The 24,770-nt window shown below is 30.9% G+C and overlaps 2 protein-coding genes and 1 pseudogene across 2 annotated transcripts; 1 reads left to right on the forward strand and 2 right to left on the reverse strand.

Annotated features, from left to right (window-relative positions):
• The first annotated feature begins 1,205 nt into the window (after window positions 1-1,205).
• Window positions 1,206-10,137, forward strand: LOC108825304 (glucosamine inositolphosphorylceramide transferase 1). The gene is made up of 5 exons (XM_018598615.2): window positions 1,206-1,569; window positions 7,397-7,640; window positions 7,786-7,908; window positions 8,131-8,298; window positions 8,383-10,137. The coding sequence occupies exons 2-5, from the start codon at window positions 7,434-7,436 to the stop codon at window positions 10,057-10,059; spliced, it is 2,175 nt and encodes a 724-aa protein (XP_018454117.1). The 5' UTR covers window positions 1,206-1,569; window positions 7,397-7,433; the 3' UTR covers window positions 10,060-10,137.
• Window positions 10,138-14,518: 4,381 nt separating this feature from the next.
• LOC108841873 (3-ketoacyl-CoA synthase 19) lies at window positions 14,519-16,202 on the reverse strand. The gene has a single exon (XM_018614653.2). The coding sequence runs from the start codon at window positions 16,090-16,092 to the stop codon at window positions 14,704-14,706; it is 1,389 nt and encodes a 462-aa protein (XP_018470155.1). The 5' UTR covers window positions 16,093-16,202; the 3' UTR covers window positions 14,519-14,703.
• A 6,824-nt stretch (window positions 16,203-23,026) lies between these two features.
• LOC108829604 (protein ENHANCED DISEASE RESISTANCE 4-like) lies at window positions 23,027-24,183 on the reverse strand (annotated as a pseudogene).
• Between the last annotated feature and the right edge of the window lie 587 nt (window positions 24,184-24,770).

Consider the following 24,770-nt stretch of genomic DNA (forward strand, 5'->3'; position numbering starts at 1 on the left):
AAATAATATAATTATATAATATTTTAAAGTTTTGTAATATTTGTATTGTATTTAAAGTGGATTTAAATTATAAATGAACATAAAATCAGAATAAATATGAGTTTAAGTCTCTAATTATTACTTGGCCAATTAAATCAAGCCTTTGTTTTCATTGTTTTATTTTTTATGGGGTCACACTATAATATTTGGTGGGGTCATAATATTTTTTCATGAAAAAAAAAACTTGTATTTTATAAATAAGGTGGGGTCAGCTGACCCTCCTCCACCCTTTATGGCTCCGCTCCTGTATGTATCGATGTACGTATAAATGTCTCATGTGACCAATGAATCCATGAGAAGGCAACAATAATTTTTTGTTGTTATTATTATTATTATTATTATTTATTTATTTTTGAAGGTTATATATTATTAAAATTGAAGTATCTTTTGATAATGTTTAGAGACATTGATGATAGGATAAATGAGAATTATTTGAAAATATAAATATCATATTCAGTATTTCTTTTTATTTACACATTAAGTCATTTCATTTACAATAAATTAAATATTTTCTTTTGTATTTCTTTTTATTTACAGATTCTACCATTGTATTTAAAATCAATTTAAATTAATTAATTAGAATGATTGTTGTTATTTTGTGGTGAAAATAAAAACACAAACTGAAATATATAATATATATTATATAAAATAATTTTTAAATATAATATTACCATATTTAGTTTAGTCAAATATAAAAAAATTTGAGAGTTCAGTTTTCAAGAAAACAAAATATCATAAAATTAATAGTAATTCATAGAAAACTAATACAAAAAAAATTAAAAGTTTTTGTATGTTGTTTTTATTTTAAGATAAAATGATAAAAACAACATGTTAATATATAAATAGTACAATTATATTAAACTGCATCAAGTTATAAATTTTTTAATATAATATTATGTACAAATAAAAAAATTATTATCAAACATCTATATTATTAAATAATATATTTTACTCTATATGTAAATTAAAAAGGTAAAAAATATGCATAAGACTTTTTTTTTATAAAATCAGCGGTTTATGAGTTTATATTGAACACAAATTAAATCAATCATTTGCGCGTAGGCGTGGATCAAATTCTGGTTCTTTTCAAAACAAAAACTAAAAGTATGCTTACAAGCCATGATCCATGAATCCTACAGTAATTATTAGAGACTAAGTCTCTAATAGTAATAACAAAGAAAGAAAGAAAGACAGCAACGTGAAGCACTTAAGCCACGAACCAACATATATAAAGATAAGAGAAGACAACTGTCTAGATAAGAACACCACAGAAAATTAGCTTGCTCCTCCACGGCCATACGCTCTCCACGAGGACCACGACCGCATTTAATTCCACGACATCTACCAAAAGGAGAGGAGGACATATCTTGGAATTTTTTAGAAGGTTTGGCAAGGCGATCTCTCAGAAATCTTTTTCCAGAAACTGTCAAAGGATCTTCAGCAGGAAATACTTCATCCTCTTCTGAATCATCAACAGAGAAAACATCTTATCCAGTAGATTCTAAAGCAGCAAAAGAATTACTTCCAAAGGTATCCACTACAATCTCTTCATTACCCAAACCTTTACTGTCACATTGTACATGTTTACCAACTGAAATTTCACGTACTTCTGTTAAAGAAGAAGCAGCGTCAAACACAGCACTGATTAAACTTCTTCTGAGCTCTGGGAGGTCTAGTGACTCCAGGGAATAATTTGCTAGGGAGATAACCTCAGAAATTTTGTCAAAAAAATGAAAAGATAACCTCAGAAACGTGTGAAACTTCTAACTCTGGAAACTGTGACGTATGATATTTCCTCCGGTTTATTATAAGTGTCATTTTAACATTTTTCACGGAGATTTAAAAATTGTATAATAGACTAATATATCTCTATTTAATATATGATTAACTAAATGAGTGATTAAATAAAAATATATAGGTTATTCAAAAGGGTAAAAAATAAATTTAATGTACAAATTATATTGGAATTGTAGAATGACACTTTTTGAAATAAAATAAAAAACCAAAATGACATTTATTATGAAACAAATATAGTACATGCTAATAATTTATTATAATTGTTATTATGCTAACTAGGTAAGAAATTCGTGCAATACCGAGTGGAAACTAATTTTATTAAATAAATATAGTATATTCCATAACTTATATTTTTATACAAAATATCTTTATTTTTGTTTTTGAAAAATTCCATGTGTCACAATATTAATTGCATGTGCCTATATTCATTTACATATACTGTTACACATTTGACAACCTGTTTAAAACAATAAAATTTAGGATAAAAGATACATTTTTTTGTGAAATCATATTATTAATAGTTATATTTCAAAACATATAATTGTGTTGGTATAATAAGGTTAATCCTACTTTTCATTAAACTTAATTTATGAAAATATTGGTTGGTATGATAAATAAAATAACAAAAATAATATCTATTAAACCTTTGCAATTTTGAATATGAAAAATATACTCTTAGACATTTTAAATAATTTTATTATTAATAATATAGAGAAAGAAACAAGAGATAATATTTTCATACATATTATATAATGATCGAAATCTAAAAATACTTCCATGTTTTTGTCTCTAATGGTAAGAGACAGTTTTTTGAAGATATACAAACATGGCTTTCCTCTTTATTTCAAATACTACTTGATAACAAGTGAATCTAATATGATAAAAGAATTGTTACTTCAATTATTCTGTACTTAACTGAAAATTTAGTTTTAACCAACCAAAGAAAAATAGTATGAGACCTCAAGACATAATTATTAATATATTTAATTTTGTAAATATATAAAGTTAATAAAATAAGTAAACTACCAAATAAATTGAATCACCCAAATAATTTTAGATAGTTTTAAGATTTATTAAAAAGGTATATAAAATTAGGTATTAAATGAACGGAAAAAAAAATTATTTACACATTTGAATACTTATTGAAAACAAATGTAACTTTCCATGTTTATATGTATTCTCCAAATACCTTTAATGATCTTTGAATAATTATCTCATTTATATATTTTTGATTGTTGTGAATTTTTTGTTAGTCACTTCCTACAACTCCTTATATAGGATACTAAGCGTTGCAGTGGTCGACAATCAAATATTGCAAAGATTGGCCAATTGTTGTAATGGTAATATCAAAAGTTGCAATGGCTCATCACTAAATGCTACAATCCAAAATTACAATGGTTCATCACCACATATTGCAAACGTTCATCATAAAAAATTAAAAAAAAATTCTTTAATCAGTTGCAAATGTTCATCTAGACAATTGTAATTGTCCACTTAATAGTTAAATAGATTCAGCTAAGTCTTCATCAATATTTCTCTATTTAAGTGTATAAATAGATAAATAAGTAATATATATATATATATATCAAATTCGTATATAAATGAAAATATGCATATATAAAAATATTTATTCTCGTACTAAATATTTATCTACAAATAAATAATATTGTCTAAATAGTTTGAAAATTTTATCTTAAATTCGTATAAACAGAACTAAATCAGAATAAAAACACACACAAAATATTTCTAGATATATAATATTAGAAATAATTAAATAACTCAACCAACCAAATTACCTGAATATTATCGAATTTTAAATAATTTCTAAAATATATGTACGTAGATATGAATATGAATGAAAAGACAAATCCTTAAAAATAGTTATAATTTTTAGGATGAATATATACATATATATATTGACAATCTCTTAAAAATCGATGAAATTTTCAGAATGAAATTACATATTCTTACACACTTTTGCAGCCAATTATAAGTTGTTGCATTATGGAAAAATAAACATCATTATGAAAATATACATCTTTAGACATTTTTAAACATTTTTTAAAATAAAATTTAGGTTTTCGGATGAAAAGATATATCTCTTGACATTTTTTTTGCAATCCAAACACACACATCTCAAACTTTCTATATAATCTAAGTGTGTAAAATATATAGAAATGAAAGTTTGTATTGATGGAACATGCATGGTAAAAATGCAGTTTTGTAAAAAAGCACTAAATTGTAATAGGTAACAACCAAACATTACAATGGTTAGTTAAAAATTATAACTGTAAACACCAAAAAAGTGTAGAAGTTCATCACAAAAATCTACCACTCCCAGTAATTAAGTTATACAAAAATCAAATTACCTGAACATTTTTAGATAATTTCAATATTGACTAAATGTATATGAAATGTATATCAAGTGAAATAAAAATAACACATTAAAAATATATGCGAATTTAGAATAAAAATATATCCTACAAATTTTAGAATTTTGTAAAATCTATGATATTTGTTTTTTCGGAAAACATATCTTTAGAAAAAATATATTTTAAAACTATAAAAAGTTTATGATAAAAATACATTGTTAAAAACTTTTTAACAATCTCTTAAAACTAAATGAAAATTTTAACAAGAAAAGATAAATCCATATGAAAATACACATTAATTCTTATACATTTCAACAATCTCTTAAAAATCAATGCTATGATTAAGATTAAAATACACAATTTTCACTTGTCAAATGTCTAAACAGTTTTTAAAAATGAAAAGACATGTTTTTGACATGTCTTTTTGGATTCTTATTTAAAATTAAAAGGTACACATTCTTATAATCATAATAATATCTTTACACATTTTCACAATCTCTTAAAAACCATTTTATTTTTTACTATAAAAATCCCTTCTTATAATGATAAGACATATATTTACACATTAAAAATCTATTATAAATCATTTTTAGGATGACAATACATTTCATTATGAGAAGATACTATTTTAAAAATGAAAAGATACATCATTATAAAAAGATGCTTCCCTAGACATTTTTTTTAAAAAAACTAATGAAATAAATAAGATGAAAAGACACAACCTTTCACATTTATTGGGATTTCTATAAAAAAACATTCTTAGAAATGATAAGAAACATCTTTACACATTTTCACAATCTCTTAAAATCATTTCACTTTTAGAATGAAAACATACATTCTTATTATGATAATATATATATATATATATATATTTATACATTTATATACAATATTATAACTCATTGCATTTTTAGGATGAAAAAACTTTCATTATAAGAAAATGCATTTTATGATGAAATGACACTACAATTTAAACAAAGGTACCCCAAGACATTTTATAAAAACTAAAGAAAAATTTAATATGAAAAATACAACCTTTCACATTTATTGGGATTCCTATGAAATAATAAAATAAATTCTTAAAATGATAAGAAACATCTTTACACATTTGCACAATTTCTTAAAACAGTTTCATCCTTTAGCATAAAAATGTATTTTTATGATGATAATATATATATATATATATATATATATATATATATATATTTACACATTTTTACAACCTAATATAAATCATTGAACTTTTAGGATGAAAACAAATTTGATTATAAGAAAATATATTTTCATGATCAAAAGAAACATCATTATTAGAAAAAATGCCCCCTACTCATTTTAAAAAAATAATGAAGTTTTTAAGATGAAAATACATAACTTTTCAAATTTATTAGGATTCATATTATTAATAGATTTTAGATAAAAATATATGTCCTAGACATTTATGCTTTAAGAATCTATGGAGCTTTAAAATAAAATAAAAATGTCTTTAGACAAAAGAAAAGCAATTTTAAAAACTATAAAATTGTATGATAAAAAGAGACATTCTTATACATTCTTTAATTATCTTTTTAAAGTTCACTTAATTTTTAACATGAAAAGATACATTTTTATGAAAAGAGATTTTCTTATACATTTTAAAAATTTTCTTATAGACTAATGGAATGTTTAAGATCAAAGACATATTCTTTTCGCATGTTAGATGTCTAAAAAAATTTTAAAATGAAAAGACGTCCTCTGATATTTTTTGGATTCTTATATAAAATATAGATATATTTTCCTAATATTCTGTTAATATTTAATAATATAATTTTATATATTGTTAATATTTCTTTTTGAAACACTTTTTTAGAAACACATATATTTTAATATCTCATAACACAAATTTATATATTATTAAAATGCAGCAGAAGCGTTTTAACTTATACATATTTTATTTGTTTTTTTGTAAACAAAAATAGTTAAATCCGGCTCTATTAAAGACACAAATCTAATCTTTCGGGTAGGAGGTGCAGTCAACAGATAGACTATTTCCCGAATATTCAAATGGTTTGTAAGCATGGACTCATATCATGGCTACATGTGGAATTATACATTTTTATATATATAATATTTTAAATTAATAAAATAATATATGACTAAATTTGTTTCAAAAACTATATGGAACACTTAACAATACAATTAGTTATTACTTAATCATTTGAATCCTTTCATAAATCATATGGATTTAATCAGTAATTTTTTGAACAACTTATATGACCGTTATTATATTTGCCACTTTTCACTATTTCAAGTGGTGACCCTTTTTATGAATCAATCTAATAATCTTTCAACTATGCATAATTTTTTTTGGACAAAACAATTACCCAAAATTTGATAGAAATACAATAGCAAAACAAAAAATAAATTATACGCTTGATCCATAACAAAAAACGCTCACGCCGTGTTACGTTCCCTGGATGCACACGTTCATATGAACCGGTGTATGACCTTCATCACACAGAATAATGGTTACATGTTTTAAATTTTCTTCTCGATTACTAAATCAACAAACACTAACAATACCGTGAGTTGAAAATCAATCATCCACCTCCTTTTGTTCTCTTTGTAATACTTTAAAACTTTAAAATACTATTTTTATTCTATACATTAATATAATGGTGATTTTTTCGTATGTTGTTAGTAACTTTTCATAACAACACGAATTTGTAACCGTCGCAAAAGGTTTCAGCATAAACCGCATGCATGCAAAACAATCTTTTCAGAATCATAATATGCATGCGCATGTGAACAAAACAAAATTCAAGAGTAAAATATTATTGTTACCAAAATTTACCGACGAAAATGACATGATCGAACATTCTTCTAAAACGAAGTGTATGAATAATGTGTTCATGGAACATATATATATATATATATATATATATAATGCAAATTTGTAAGAAAGAAAAACCATAATTTTCATCATGTAGAGAAAAAATTAAACTAGTAACTTTATTGTTTTTGTTTAATTTTTTTTTACTTATTATTTTGTTGACGATATTTCATTTGAATATTTTCTGAGAATTTGTAACATTAAACTGCACATAACTTTTTTCTTTGCCATTTTAATTAATTTTCTGATAGATTTACAAAGAATTCATGGACATGTACTATTTATAGTTTTTGAAAGATCTATATAAATGACTTTTCAGATTATAGGTAATTATTTTATAATCCCTTGCCTCCTCCATGCGGCGTTTTCTGTTCTTCGTTTCCTGCTTTGGGTTGTACGCTTTGGTGGCCGCAACGTACGCATGGCTAGCGTTTCCGCCGCATATAGGACGCACGGATCATGTGTCATCTTCTTCGCTAGGTTGCAGAGAGGACAACGAGGGCTCCTGGTCCATTGGCGTCTTCTACGGCGATTCTCCCTTCACTCTCAAACCTATCGAAACCGTAAGTCTCCGGATCCTATTCATGTTCATTATCACTAGATTTCGTGCAATTAATTAGATTAGAATGCAAATCGTTTGCTAGCTAGGGTTCATGAGTATTGAATCAACAATACATATCAATTAACCACATTGTATTTTGGAAACAGATGAATGTATGGAGGAACGAGAGTGCAGCATGGCCTGTGGCTAACCCAGTCTTAACATGTGCCTCCTTGACCAACTCTGGCTTTCCAAGCAACTTTGTAGCTGATCCGTTTCTCTATGTTCAGGTATACACAATCTAGTCCTTTTCATAGATATTATCTTCGGCTTATTTTTCTTAGGACCGGGCCGGATAATTTTGAGTTTGAAACAGTTATTATATGATGAATACATATATATCTTTTAATCATTTATTAACCACTAAAATTTTGAGAACTAGATGCAAATGTTTTATGAGACTCTGATTTGCTTTATGATCAACTTTGTCATTCTTATCTTTATGGAAACAGGATGATACTCTTTACCTCTTCTTTGAAAATAAAAACCCCATTACAATGCAAGGGGACATAGGGGTTGCAGAGAGTACTGACAAAGGAGCAACTTGGAAACCTCTTGGTATAGCTTTGGATGAGCCTTGGCACTTATCTTTTCCTTTCGTCTTCAGTTACAACGGAGAAGTAAGACATCAGTTTCTTACTAGCAAAGTTCCATGATACACACACTCATGATATACATTTCATTTTTGTTTTTGTTTTCTAAAGATATACATGATGCCGGAGAGCAACCAGATAGGAGAGCTTCGTCTCTACCGTGCTGTTAACTTCCCATTAACTTGGAAGCTAGAGAGAGTCATCTTGCAAAATCCCCCTGTTGATTCCACCATAATCCATCACCAAGGAAACTACTGGCTGTTTGGAACACATCATAGTAGCAGCTTTGGAACCAAAAAGAATGGACATTTTGAAATTTGGTACAGTACCACTCCTCTTGGCCCATGGAAACAACACAAGAAGAATCATATCCACAACGCAGCAAGTAACGGAGGGAGAGCGTTTTCACATAACGGTAACCTCTACCGTGTTGGTCAAGCTTCCGGTGAGAGTTATGAGAAAAAAAAAATACGCATGTTCAAAATAGAGATTCTTTCTAAGGAAGTGTACAGAGAAGTCCAAGTCCCCTTTGATTTAGAAACGTCCCACAAAGGTCAAAACTATTGGAACGGAGTTAGGCAGCATCATTTAGATGTAACACAGCTAAGTTCTGGTGAATACATTGGTCTTGTTGGTGGTGACCGTGTAACGTCAGGTGATTTGTTTCTTAGGGTTTCTCTCGGATATGCCTCTCTAGCAGCTGCTATTAGTTTGGTTGAGTTTCTAGGGTTTTTGCTTGGCATCTTGAACTGTATTGTTCCATCAACCTGGTGCGATAACTACTACGCAGGAAAAAGAACCGATGCGGTCTTGAATCTGGAGACCACAAGCTTTGTGTCTGAACAGTTGAGAAGGTTGTGTTCTAGGTTAAACCGAGTACCTCCTTTTCTCAGACGGTTCGTGAAACCTAATTCCACTTTTGGAAGATTAGTACTCAGTTCGATATTAGTTCTAGGAGTTTTGCTCACATGTGTAGGCGTCAGGTACATTTACGGTGGTAGTGGAGCTGTAATGGCTTATCCTCTCAAAGGTCATGTATCTAAGTTCACGTTAGCAACTATGACGTACGACTCACGTCTCTGGAACCTAAAAATGTACGTGAAACATTACTCTCAATGTCCTTCAGTGAAAGAGATCCTTGTCATATGGAACAAAGGACCACCTCCTGAACTCACCGATCTAGACTCTGCCGTGCCGGTCAGAATCCGAGTAGAGAAGCTGAACTCTCTAAACAACAGGTTCAACATCGACCCGTTGATTAAAACACGAGCCATTCTTGAGCTTGACGACGATATAATGATGTCATGTGATAACATTGAGAAAGGGTTTAGAGTTTGGAGAGAGCATCCTGAGAGACTGGTCGGGTACTACCCGCGTTTTGTTGATGAAACAATGACTTATAGTGCTGAGAAGTTTGCGAGGAGTCATAAGGGATACAATATGATTCTCACTGGAGCTGCGTTTATGGACGTTGATTTCGCGTTTGGTTTGTATCAGTCCGAGAAGGCGAGACTTGGTCGAGAGTTTGTGAACGAGCAGTTTAACTGTGAAGACGTTTTGTTGAATTTTTTGTATGCTAATGTGAGTGGTTTGGGAAAGGCTGTGGAGTATGTGAGACCGTTTTTGGCTATTGACACTTCTAAATTTTCCGGTGTAGCGATTAGTGGGAATACGAATAAACATTACATGAAGAGAAGCAAGTGTCTACGGAGGTTCTCTGATTTGTATGGGAGTTTGTCTGATCGGAGATGGGAGTTTGGTGGGAGAAAAGATGGGTGGGATTTGTAGAAAAAAAGAGTTGTTACTTGTAAGGCAAGTAAGTAGTTCTTATATAAAAAAAGATGAGTAATGATCGATTTCTTGGCACACAGGCTTTGTTTCCCACTCTTAAACCCTTAACTCAACGGGAACACAAAGCCGTCTTCTTACAAGAATGGAGTTAGCTCTCTTGGTTCAAGTCTTTCTTTGCAGCACTAAACCTCCATGTTTTGGCAACAAACACTAATTAGCTCTGTTGGTTCAAGTCTTTTTTTTTTTTTTTTAAAACATAAGTTATTCCATATGATTCAACCCAAAAGGGAATTACACGGAGTTTAACATTTCAGAATCGAATGAGATTGGTAAATCAAACCCACATGCTTAGAATCCGCTAGACTTCGCAGCCAAGCTGTCGAAACAACCCAGGCAAGGAGCAGTAAGCATCCCACTTCTCATCGGGTAGTAAAATCCGCATTCTGTGAAGCTCGCAATGGAAGAATCAAGGCAGGGAAGACCATACCTGAGGTGACCATACCTTGAAGGAAGAACCGGTTTAATCCAATAGTTGTTCTGCCAGGGGTGGAAGGTACCTGCACTGAAGAGAATAGGCTCCACTCTGTCGAAGAGACCAAAGAACTCATTGACACTGGGATGAGCGGAACTAGACACGCTGTCACAGTACGGAACTGAAGGGTCGATGACTCCCCAAACCTCAAAAAACTCTAAACGCGTTCTATCCCTAAGAACCAGGACAGATTATCCACAAATAGGCCACGAATCCACCGGTGACAGACAAACTGTAGGTATATTTTCACGAACGTATTTGTTATTTTTTAAAGAGTTATTTTGCATTTATTTTATTTGGATTTAAATAAAAATAATTTTTTGGTCAGCAAAAGTCAAAAAAAAAAAGATAATTGAATTACTAACGAGACCCTTTTGCAAATTCCTCTAACTTTTTTATTAGATCCAATATACAATTTTTTAGATTCGAATTAGGTCAAATGAAAACTTAATTGGAAGTAAAAATATTTAAAAACAGAGATTGTGTTTTTCTTAGTTGGAATGGACATGAATATTTGCAATTTACTTGTCTCATAACCTGTATTATTGATAAAGCAAATTTGTTTTAAATATTTTTCATCATTAAAATCCCACTTCTATCACGTATTAATTAGAAAAATCTGCTTATCAAATAAGTAAATAAAAAAAACTGTGGTACGTACCAAGCAATTTATATCGTTGCTCAAGGAGGGAGGGACTGAAGCAAGAATGGCATTAAAATATTTTCCTATATAGTAAACTAGTGGTATTCCGGCGCTATGCGCCGAATTCATATGTTGTATTCTTACATGAATTTATAATTTATTATATAATTTTAGTAAATAAAATATTCTAAAAATATGAAATGAAAATATGTATAAAAATGATATTTTCTGATCTTCTTGATAGTGGTTAGTGGAGCTGGGAATTTAATTCAAATCCCAGGGGCTCTGCCCCGTTTGATCCGCCGCGGAGCGGGTGCGGGTCCATCGGTTTAAAATTTTCGAACTGCGAGTGCGGGTGTGGGTTAAGATTAGTTTAAGCGGGGTGGGTGCGGGTCAGCCAAATATGAGTCATGGATATCCGCCGACCCGCAAATTCAAAAAAAAAGTTTTTATTTTTTTTTATTTTTCATAAAAATATATAAACATATAAAATATTTTTATAATTTTAGTTAAAATGTATTATTTTAATATTATTTTTAATAATTAATATATAATGAAAATAATTAATATATAATTAAAATAATTAGTTTTTAATATAATTATTATTACCCGCGGGTAAGACGGTTTACCCACGGGTTTTGGCAGGGTGGATGCGGGTTTAAGATTTTTGGTCATACGGATCATGTGGGTCGAATTTATGAAAGTGATACAGATTGTTGACTATGGAGAATCATAGAGGCTCTATTCTTCATAGTCAACATCAAATATAAAGAAAACCTATAAACCGTGATTTTGAAACCCAACCTAGACACTGAATCTGACGATTGACCGGGTCACTGAATTGACCGGATCAATGAGTTATTGGACCAACCGTTGATGAACCGCATCTTAATAAATGAATTAGTTTTATTATATAATAATATATTAGCTATGAAAATTTTATATAATAGTTAATATTTTGAAATATTTTCTAAACATAAAATAATAGTTTGGATATTTATCTATTTTATGCTTAAAACATTTAGAAAATACTTAACCTTGGTTTCTATAGTTTTATCTTTATTTGACATACAAAATATTAAGAAATAGTTTAGACTATTTAAAAAATTTGTAACATAAGAGTTATGGCATCTAAAAATCAAGACATACAATTCACAAATATTTATGTCGAATGTGAATAATAAATTAAACTTCAAATGCAAAATAAACCAAAATTAAAACATCATATCAGTAAATTGTCAATAACAAAAATAAATTAACACCAAATCACATCAACTAGTTTTGATTTTCTCTAAATTTTAATACTTACCAACAGCTCGCCATGTTCTTGTTCTTCAACAATTCAAAACATGTTTTGTAATCCACATGATCATATGATTTTATTCTTTTTGATATGTAAATTAAAAATGTAATGACTTGTTATAAACTAAGTTAAATAAAAAATAACTTACTCACTTTTCTTGCAAACGTAAATTGTAATGTAGAGGAATAATAAGCTTGATCGTCCTTGAGTTTGTTTTACGGATGTGCGGGTCGAGCACGATCACGCTTACTCACCTTCCTTGTAAACGTAAATTGTAGTGTAGAAGAATAGAAGACGGTAATAAAACTGAAAAGAAAAATCTAACTTTATAATTAGAAATTTATAATATAAAACATAATTTAAAACATAACTAAAAACTAAAAAAATAAAAATTATCTATTGATTCAACCAGTGGTGTAATCGGTATTGGATTTCGGGTTTTAGTGAGTTTTTTGAGGTTTTAAATTGGGGTTTTAAATTTGGGGTTTTTTTTTCACAAAGCTCAAACAAGATTTATATTGGGTCGCGAAGTTTACCGGTTCAACAGTGGTTCCGGTTCGGGTTCAAAACACTGTTATAAACGCTTGAGATTTTATGAGGAAAAATTTAAAACCCCAATGTCTTTCATAATTAACATTAAAACCTATTAAATATAATTTAAAAAGAGATTTTAATTATTAAAAAAGTGTTCCAAAATGACATTGGTTTCCTCCTAGGGAGGAAAAAAACTCAACTTTGTTATATTAGATAATTGGAAATTTAGAATATAAAACAGAATTTAAAATATAACTAAAACTAAAAAAATAAAAATTATCTATTGGTTCAACCAGTGGTGTAACCGGTATCGGGTTTTGGGTTTCAGTGAGTTTTTGGAAGTTTTAATTGGGGTTTTAAATTTTGGCTTTTTCACAAAACTCAAACATATTGGGCCGAAGAGTTTACCGATTCAACAGTGGCTCTGGTTCGGGTTCAAAACACTGTTATAAATGCTTGAGTTTTTTTGAGAAAAATTTTAAAAAACCAATATCTTTCATAACTAACATTAAAACCTATTAAATATAAATTAAAAAAAAAAATATTTTAAAAGAGTGTGCCACATGGCATTAAAACCTCCGAAGAAAAAAAAAAAGCTAACTTTATTATATAAGATGCTTATAGATGGACCAGTAACTTCACAGCTACATAAAGTGCAACGTCAACATTTGATACCAAAGTCACAAGTTAACCATAATTGTACATTTTACAAATGGACCCATCACTATAAAATCAAGATTTTAATTCACTTGTATTCAACTAGACGATAAACAGAATCATATGGGAATTTTAGTACAATATTTTCAGAAACTACGAATCTATTATTTGTCAACCGATTCAAATTGTAAGAAATATTTTAAAAGTAATGTAACATTTATTGTATGTATGTTTTTTTTTAAAAAACATTTATTGTATGTATTAAAATAATGTAACATTCTCTTCTAAAATCCTTTTTAGTACAAGAGCAACCATATACAATTGTCACCCATCTTTCCCTTAATCTTGTAGACTCATAGGACCACAATTTTCTATTTTCATGTAAGGATCCAGTCTTTGAAGTTTGAAGAACAACAAAAGTGTAAGGCTTCCCTATGGCCCTATCTAACAATAACACTGTATATGCATTCAAAGGTAATGTCAGAGAGTTTGACATTTCAATCTATATCTGTGTAAGTAAATATACAAGACATGTCTACAAACTGAACACATGAAATTTATTGCTCGCTCTTACTCATAAATGGGTAAACCACAACAATGCAAATCTGTCAAAAAGTAAATGCAAACATCTATTAATATACAAATCTTTCCAACACTGTTCAAGAAATCTACCTCTACATGAATTATTGATCAATAGCTAGTCACTCTACATCAATTATTGATCAATAGCTAGTCAATTTTCAATATTTTTTTTTAAATTAATAAAAAACAAATTCATGGAAAGAAATAGTAATAACTGCGAGTATATTTGTCAATTATTACTTTTATTTTAAATTCAAAATGGGGGGGGGGGGGGGAGAGTAGAAAATAGTCGGCTATAGCAACTTGTCGGTCTAAACATATTACAAATAATACAAACTTCAAACACACAATATTTCATAAATATATTTCTCCTCGCTTACTTGTTATGGATCAAACACGAATAAAGCTCATGGTATCGTCATTGATCCAGTCATACTTCTCAACAAACGGATTAGGGATCTTGGACAGTTCCGGATATCGATCCATGGAATCTTCCCAAACATTTTTACCATCAAGATTCTTAAGAACCTCCCAAACACAGTTGTTAGACTCGAACCCAGCTCCCATACTCATCATTAGGATCTTGTCACCTTTCTTTAGCCTCTTCTTAGCTTCCATGTAACCAAGAACATACCATAAACCACCAGATGACGTATTACCGAACCTATGAAGTGCCATTCTCGATGGCTCTATGTCGAACTCCGTGAGCCCTAAGCTTGTTCCCACCCCTTCGATAATAGCTCTTCCTCCAGGGTGAATACAAAAATGTTGCAACCCTGTCTTCAGGTCTAGACCTATTCCAGAGCTCGTAGACTCTCTTTTTGTGGTGGTTCTTCGTTTAAGCGCACGTACTATCGCGTACCTGATCAGTTCCTTGACAGGCAAGACTCTTGGGAGGAGGACTTGGAGGTTCTTGGTTAGGGCACGAGCAGCTGCTTTTTTAAGGTACTTGGTTAGGAGGAAACCTGGGTGACCATCTTTGTCCTCCATCTGCATGCAGCACGAGTAAGCCTCGTCTTCAGACCCCACGTGTGCACGTACCACGGTCACTAGCTTCATCAAAGCCCTGTTCTTGAACCTAGCCGCGTTGGTTAACAGCACAGAGCTTCCTCCAGCTCGGAATAAACAGTTTGACAACATCATCGACCTATCTTTACCGCAATACCAGTGAGGACCCATCGTCTCGGTGCTAACCACGAGCGCAAACGCGTTTTCCCGCGTTTCGAATATGCGTTGGACTATATCTATCGATATAACGCTCGCGCTACACCCGAGGCCCGAGAGGTTGAAGGACTTGACGTCTTCTCTCATCTTGTATCTGTTGATGACACGTGAGGTTAGAGAAGGAGATGGAGCGAAGAGAGAGACGTTGACAACGAGAATGTCTATATCCGAAGGAGAGACAAAGCCCTTTGTCTTGTGGAAAAGCTTGTCTAGGGTGTCGAACATGATCTCGTCCATCTCGGAGTAAGCGTCGAGGAGAGTAGGAGAGGCCTCTCTGCCTTGGAGGACGTTTATTGGGCCGTAGGTTTCTTCTCCTATGCCTGAACTAGCCATCGTACGTAGAAGAAACCTGTACTCTTCGAGACCTAAGTGCTTGTTTCGTTCAACGACTTTGGCACATGTCTCGGTGTCGAGTTTTCTCTCGTCTTTGCCCTTGAAGCACTCGTAGTGAAGCATGTAACAGTTTCTTCGGTTTCTTTTGTTGAGAAACTTGATGATGTAGAAGACGAAGAGTGTGGAGAGAAGGAACAGAGAAGGTAGTGAGAAGATCTCCATGGAAGAGAGAACGAGAAAGAGAGAGTGTATTGTGTTTTTCTTTTTTTGTTTCCAAAGTTGTGTCAAAGTTGCAGGAAGTGTACGGATTTTATAGAGTTAGATGACATAGTGAGCTTTTGTCTTAAATTACCTTTGTCATGGAACTATAACTCCTCCACCAACTACTTTTTATTCAAATATTGTTTAAATAAATTAAGTTTCAATGATTTATCTGTATATATAGGCATTGATAGATGAGCTTCAATGTATATTATTATTTATAGAACGCTTGGTTTTTGTTTACAAATTACAAAAGATGTTATTTTCAATGTTAAAAACAATCTTTTTCATGAAACATAAATATTAAGTTACTAATTTCTAGAAAATTTACATCATTCTGAAAAAAACTGCACTATATATACCAAAATAGGTTAATATTATAATAAGTTCAAGACATTGTATATATGTGTGTAATTGTTCAAGGCCTCTATGTCACACATCTTTAATATCTTTTAAATCATCAAAACGAGGGAATTTGTAAAATTTATTTATTGTCGAATATTTTTACCATTCAAAACAGTAACAATGATCAAACACTAAAGAAACCACAATAAAAGAATTGGAACCGGTCTCTCAACCTCATCACTGTTGGTTGATGTTGTGTGTTGATGGTATATATGCAACTTACGCATAAACAATCATTGTGAAAACGATAACATGCGTATCATCAAATACATTCGAATATGATGTTTGTGACGTCTTATAACCACTACCTTAAGTTAATATACGGACGATAGTATACATATAACTATCAACTGGTCATCTATTTAAATTCAAAAAGACGAGAGAACTCGTAATCCTTGCAACAACCCAACCAACATAATAAGTATGCTTGGTGACAAAAGTTAAAACTCATATATGTACTACGTTGGTTCGAGATTGAAATTCGACAAAGAATTAAATAATTACTGGAGGTTTTTAGAGGTTGTACCATTAAATCACCATGCTTAAATGTCTAGTGGTAGTAGAAAGCATTCATCATGTCAGTGAGTCCCATCCCATGCGACATGCATGTCCACGATTTCTGATGCTTTGATTTTTGATATGTTCCATATATCAACCTTTACGTAGTTAAGCAGTTCTCTCTAACTTGGATACTATACCATTTACAGAGTATACAGTATTTACCCAGCCTTGTTTATCATATCAAATCAAATTAAATATATTATATAAAATAAAATAAATTAATAGAGTATACAACGTGTTAAAAACAAACAAACAAAGACTCATCTTCTGTGCGTGCTGCCGCAAATTGACACATCTCATATAAACTAGGTAGTAACCCGCGCAAGATGAGATGATTAGATCAGCAATTTTTCGAAAATATTAGAAAGTATATATATATAGTTTGGAATTTGGGTTTTGTGTGTTTATCTTACTCTCGAACTCATTTTGTTTATCTCTCTATGGCTCTCTCTCTCTCTATGGCTCTCTCTCTCTCTCTCTCTCTCTCTCTCTCTCTCTCTCTCTCTCTCTCTCTCTCTCTCTCTCTCTCTCTCTCTCTCTCTCTCTCTCTCTCTCTCTCTCAGATTTTATCAGTATTGATCAGTGTTTAAAAAAATAAGATTAAAATTTTAACATATTTTTAATTTAAACATACGAATCGTATTAATGCCCGCACACGGGCATTAATACGATTCTTATGTTTTATATATAAATATTATTAATATCTAATCAAATGTTTTATGTATTATTAAAACTAAATTTGTTCTTCAGATGTTTTATGTATTATTAATATAAATATGTATTATTCAAATACGATTCATATGTTTATGTATTACTAAAACTAAATTTGTTCTCCATTCAGTCTTTGTGGTTCAAAACTATAAGCATTTTAGACATTACTTAATTCAATATACTTTGAGGTTTAAATTATTATCATATACTTTGAAATATGAAATAATAAATCATTCATGTGCGGGCATCGATATGATTTATATGTTGCATGTATAACTATTATTTTTAGTGCATAAGTGGATCGTAATTATATTTCACTCTCGTTGTATCTTTGTATCTTACACATTTAGGTTTATCCACATATAAGTCTCTCTCTCTCTCTCATCATAAACATTTTAGTTTTTTGAAAAGGATAAAAAGGTAATTACGATCATATCATGCGTGCGGGCATTCATATGATTCATATATTACCCGTCTAGCTATTAGTATAAATATAAGTAGATTGTAATTCTTTCTCAATCTCTATGTATCATTATGTCTAATTCATATACTACATGTTATGTTATTATTATAAGTGCATAAGTGGATCGTACTTATCTCTCTCTCTCTCTCTCTCTCTCTCTCTCTCTCTCTCTCTCTCTCTCTCTCTTCTCTCTCTCTCTCTCTCTCTCTCTCTCTCTGTATCCCCTCATCGTAAACTTTTTTTTTTTGAGAAATATAAAAATGTAAACATTCTTTTAATTCATCGATTATCTTTTAACTACCACAATTTTGTTTTATATTCCTAGTTTAATATTTTATCATGCATTTTTCTTGGGTGAATTACCAAATAATCATAGTTTGCCAATTAATGTACAGTTTTATAAAATATAATAAATAAAATAATACTAATTTGTGTTAAGTTTTTAAAATAAATGAAAAATATTAGTAGCTGCCAAAATATAAATTTTTTTAACAATTTTAAAATCGTCACAAAAGAGTAAATCATAAACATTAAACACTATACCCTAAACCCTTGGACAAAACTTAAACCCTGGGTAAAAATCCAAACACTAAACCCTAAATTCTTGGATATACCCTAAACCCTTGGGTAAATCCTAAACACTAAACTGTAAACTCTTGGGTATACCCTAAACACTAAATATCTCTCTCTCTCTCTCCCTCTCTCCCTCTCCCTCTCTCTCTCTCTCCCTCTCTCTCTCTCTCTCTCTCTCTCTCTCTCTCTCTCTCTCTCTCTCTCTCTCTCTCTCTCTCTCTCTCTCTCTCTCTCTCTCTCTCTCTCTCTCTCTCTCTCTCTCTCTCTCTCTCTCTCTCTCTCTCTCTCTCTCTCTCTCTCTCTCTCTCTCTCTCTCTCTCTCTCTCTCTCTCTCTCTCTCTCTCTCTCTCTCTCTCTCTCTCTCTCTCTCTCTCTCTCTCTCTCTCTCTCTCTCTCTCTCTCTCTCTCTCTCTCTCTCTCTCTCTCTCTCGGTATCCCCTTCATCGTAAACCTTTTTTTTTTGAGAAAAATAAAAATGTAAACATTCTTTTAATTCATTGATTATCTTTTAGCTACCACAATTTTGATTTATATGGGATCTAGTTTAATATTTTATCATGAATTTTTCTTGGGTGAATTACCAACTAATCATAGTTTGCCAATTAATATACAGTTTTTTTAAATATAATAAATAAAATAATAATAATTTGTGAAGTTTTTAAAATAAATGAAAAATATTAGTAGCTGCCAAAAGATGAAATTTTTTTAACAATTTTAAAACCGTCAGAAAAAAATTAAATCATAAACACTAAACACTATACCCTAAACCTTTCGACAAAACTTAAACCCTTGGGTAAAAATCCAAACACTAAACCCTAAATTCTTGGATATACCCTAAACCATTGGGTAAGTCCTAAACACTAAACTGCAAACCTTTGGGTATACCCTAAACACCAAATTATATGTATATATTGTCACATTTACAATATTAATGTTTGACGCTTCTCCAAGTTCATAAGACTTTGTATGCAAGCAATATGTATTTCACCAAGTTTTAAAAGCATATCAAATTTATATATTTGTGCCAAAATAAGTAATCTCAGAAATTAAGCACGTTTACCTTTCCATACTTTGATCTTGCCAAATGTCACTACACAACTACACATATTATAGTTTTATCACTAAGAAGTTGAATTGCTTCGCTTAAATCTGGTGCAACCTTTTTCCATACAATCAATGGAAGCCTAACATCTCTGAGGCAACAAAATTTAAAAGGTTGTGGTGGTAAGTATGTGAAAATACATATAATACGGTTGAGATACCAAAAACAAAAACGAAATGGGTAAAAGTTGTATAACTTACTTTTCATTTTTTATTTCACAGGAAATCTTTTCCGTGTTCTTCCTATTAAGAGACATGATTTCAGCATGACTAACCTCCACAACCTAACCGATAATATCTATAAGATAAAAGTAAGCAAAATTTAATTGATTTGTTAATTAGGAATCAAAAAAATAAAATAATGATTTTTTAAAAAAAAAAATCACCGACCAAATATTCAGGGCTCAGACTACCAGTTAAGATTTCACGAAAATTGACATACTGGAAAAAGTCAATCTGAATGATAAACTAACACAAAACCGAACCCGAATTGTGGGGTTGAACCAAATTTTATAAGGATGTTTTGTTGATCGATAGGAGCCACATGTTTGAGAAAGTGAAAAATTAATCATTATATTCGAGTTATCTTTTTGGAGGAATGGTTCAAAATGAGTAACCAAGTATTTTTAACAGTCGCATGAATATTATCGCCCTGAAAAATATATCTATGTATGAGCATCATTCGTTTTATAGCAATAATTTTTAGACTGGAATAAAGCCTCAGAAAAATAAACTTACACTTGAATCGACTAACACCATCTCAATACTTTCGATACTTCTTGCGGAGTATTGTCTCCATAGACAAATGATCTTGACCTAATTTTCCACGTCCTTTTGAAAGGTATCAATTCGGTAACGTGGTCAAAAACTGCTGCCATCTTCTTTATGATCAAAACTCTCGGGTGTTTGGTATTGCGGTGGAAATTAAGAGATGCACGGTTTAATATATACTCTTCTCTAAACATTAGGTTAGAATATTACAGATTTTTTAATTAGGAAAGAACATACTAATTACTTTGCAGAATATGTTAAATATGCTATTTCATAAGGAACCTACATTGATAGTCCATATATTCTTTTTTTATTACTGATTGACAAAACTTGTGGACCAAGCTTTATAACTTATTTTGTGTTATGCGTCACTTTAGATATAATGCATGATTAAATTTTTTAAATAAACAAATAGTAAATATCTTAAAAATATAACATTTAAACTATAATCTAATACATTACTATGTACGATATAGCTAACATAATGGTAGATCTCTGAACTATGAAGCTGATCATACACATACACATACACCGACTTTGTCAACCTGTCGGTGTTTAATAGATATACACAAATTATTAGTTTTCTTCTTCTAAATTTGAACATATGCATAGTTCTTAGTTATTATAACGCAGTTGACAAAAAAAATAGTTATTATTAATAATTCTTCTTAATCCTCTAAGAAATTTCCATTCAAGATGAAATTAACATCCTACATATGCATAGTCATTAGTTATTTATCACATAATACCAAAACTAATATATAACCCTATTTCACAATAATCTGAAAATGCCATACTATCTTTTTGGAAATTAGATAATTATTAACCTATTTTAAAACTAAATTAGACTGGTTAAAATTAAATTAGTTTTTTCTTATTTTGACAGGGAGAAATATAGAAAAATATTAGACCAAACGTTTATTCTATTTTTAATTTAAAATATAAAATAATTGAGTTATACTATAGCAATATTATATTCAAAAATAAAATGATGAACAATAAATAAAAGAAATATTTCTATTTATGTAGTAACTTATTTTTATTCTACTATAGAATGAAAATAAAATATTATTGGACTATATTTATCCTAAACCCTAAACCCTAAACCCTAAACCCGCGCCTAGCGCGGAATGAGATATCTATATAAATGTTTAAATCATATTTTAATTGTGTTATGGATAGTATAGTTTTTACACTAAACCACATTATCGGTTATTAAATTTTAAAGATATAATCTGTTTAAGAAAGCTATGACTCAATACTATATTATACAATCGAAATGATTTTACTTGGGCCATTATCAGATTTGAGTTCGGCTATCCATTTTAATTACGTATATTTTAACAAAAATCTAAATATATTTAAGTCCTCAAAATGAAAAATAAAATAAAATAATATTAAACATAAATTTTTTAAGTGAAATAATATTAAATATTTGAATTTACATAAAATTAATTTAATTTAAATATTTTGGAGGGATAAAAGATAATATTTTTAGTATTTTGAACATTTTTTGCTATTTTAGATATTTACTTGTAGCTCTTTTGATAATTTTTAGATATTTTCATATTTTTGAATATCTGATAGATATAAAATTTAAATAACTAATATATCTAAGTATATAATTGTGATATAGATATTTTGTATCCAAAATATTTGAGTTTGGATCGGACTCGTGTCTGGTTATCTAGATATTAAACTTTTAGATTCATCTGAATATTTAATCAGTTTTAATTTGTGTTGAGTATTACTTTCAAATCTAGCTCCGTTGTTCAAATTCAGATATATTATCTACACTTATTTCTTATACTAATATAAAACAAAACAAAATAAATATACAACAAACATTCTGAGCTTACTTAACATACTTTAGGAATATCAATAAAAAGGGTTGGGCGTATCAATATTGTTAGGTATGTTGTATATTTTGTAAAATTGACGTAGTCAATAACCAATAATGTGTATTTTTTATAAAAAGTTATTGGTAAATATAATAAAAACATGATACAATCGAATGAAATGGGTTAAAAGTTGCGTTGAAAATAATGTGATCTATTTATTCGGCACTTGATTTATCTTTTCGAGTCGATTTGGCGAATTGATCGCATTGTGTATAGCATAATATATTTTTTACATTAACCAACAGTATTGGTTATTAAGTTTTAAGGATATCTACTGTTTAAAAAAACCATAAACTATATTACAAAATCGAAACATGATTTAACTTAGGCCATATGTAGCCTTGCAGCTTTAACCCATTTGTTGATTCTTTTCTTTAAAAAAGGAAAAGAAAAATCTTTGTTAAAGACCTCACACCTTTATAGTTTTGTCCAGGGTGCATCTATACACAGAAAGTGGACTCTGAGAAACTTTAAAGACTTGGCTAACAGTAGAATATCCCATTAATTAATCCATGAAGCGGAGAGCCTCTAGCCACAGGTACCTCTTCCCCTTCCTCTTCCTGAGCAGGAGAGGAGCTCGGGTTTTCAGGATTGGAAGGAGCTCTTTCTCTGGGAGACTGATGTGGAATTGTTATTCTTGTTAGCGTTTCTGTCATGTGTTACTGCATAAATTAAATGAGTTCTGGACTGTAGTGAGAATCTTAGAACCGTGGTGCAAGTGCCCCATCTTAGAAGATGATACTTCCTCTTGAAAATGAGATAGTCTGCAGGAAGCTGTAGGTTCTGTGAGCAGTGGTAACAGCTAACCAAAGGGGCTCCTCCGGCAGTTGGACGGATATGACGCTTGGCTACAGGTTTTCGACGACGAGCCTGTAAGTCAGCATTTCTAGCACGTGGATGATCCTCTGCATCTGAGACTATCTCATGGCCCCATCTCGGATAATACTCAGGTTGTTCCATTAGTCTCTATGGACTTGCAGAATATGAGCTGTAAGAACTATACATCTGACCTGAATACCAACCGGGATGTTTCTTGTGTCATTCATCATCTCTCATGAAAACCTAATCCCTTGTCCATGTTCTCTTGCACTTGCGTTGTTGTGATACATATGGTCAACACCCTCGTATGGAGGCATTTGAAGCAAGTGTGCACGGGAACAGCGATCAAACACATCGTGTGATGGATATGAAGGGCTTACACGCGAGTATGGTTCTCTCGGATATAAAGGCACGTCAGGCTGAAGCTGTTCTGACACATATCTCCTCCCTTGTCTTACAAACTGGCCCCTCAAGTTGCAGAGACCTGTATGTGATAGTCCCACTTGACTTTTTGTCAGAGAATCTCTGCATCGTAAAAATGTTATGAAGAGAACTCCATTGTTCGTTTTCATCTTGGTCTTCTCTTTCGTCAGAAGAAGACTTGCTCTCAACATATACAGAAGAAGTCTTGTTTACGGCAGGAGGATCATCTCTTGACTCTCTGTGAGGGGGAAAGACGTAATCTTCTTTGTCTTGCTCCTCTTGAACCGGAGAAGCATCAGGAGAGATTTCAGCTTCAACTTGCATCAAAGAATAATGTCATTCTCTCTCTTTCTTATATATTTGCAAGAGATCGTAAATGAGTTATCTTTGCTAAAGATCGCAAATTCCAAACTCATCCGATATCGCCTTCGCAACTGAAGGTCAAGCCAGTTGTAACTTCTCCCTAACTTTTGTCATCTTCGTCTATGCTAAGGGCTGCCTCATCAATCTCGAAGTCAAGAAGACGCGACAGAAGACGGCAAGAATGACTCGGATCCTTGAATCGTCGAAAGGTAATGCTTCAAAGTGTTTCGCATGAATGAAAAAAAATTTTTGTTACGTTTCTTCTTATGGAACCAAATAAGGAAACAAAGCAAAACATTAAATGATCCATTTTTCTTAAACTTCCTCACAGAGTGACACGTGGATCCGAGCCTTCTCATGCATTCTCACCAAAATCGTTTAAAGAAAGTCTTAAAAATGCTTCTCCTTTAATATATAGGGGATACGATATTTAATGCATCGATCACTCCTTACGTCAAAAGTTCTAACCATTTTTAAGTTTTTACTTTCATGAAATTGATTGATAACCACTAGCTTTTGAATAAGAGGTGGTTTTCGGGTTAACGTTC

The sequence above is a fragment of the Raphanus sativus genome, chromosome 2 (genome assembly GCF_000801105.2).
Source record: "Raphanus sativus cultivar WK10039 chromosome 2, ASM80110v3, whole genome shotgun sequence".
NCBI lineage: Eukaryota > Viridiplantae > Streptophyta > Magnoliopsida > Brassicales > Brassicaceae > Raphanus > Raphanus sativus.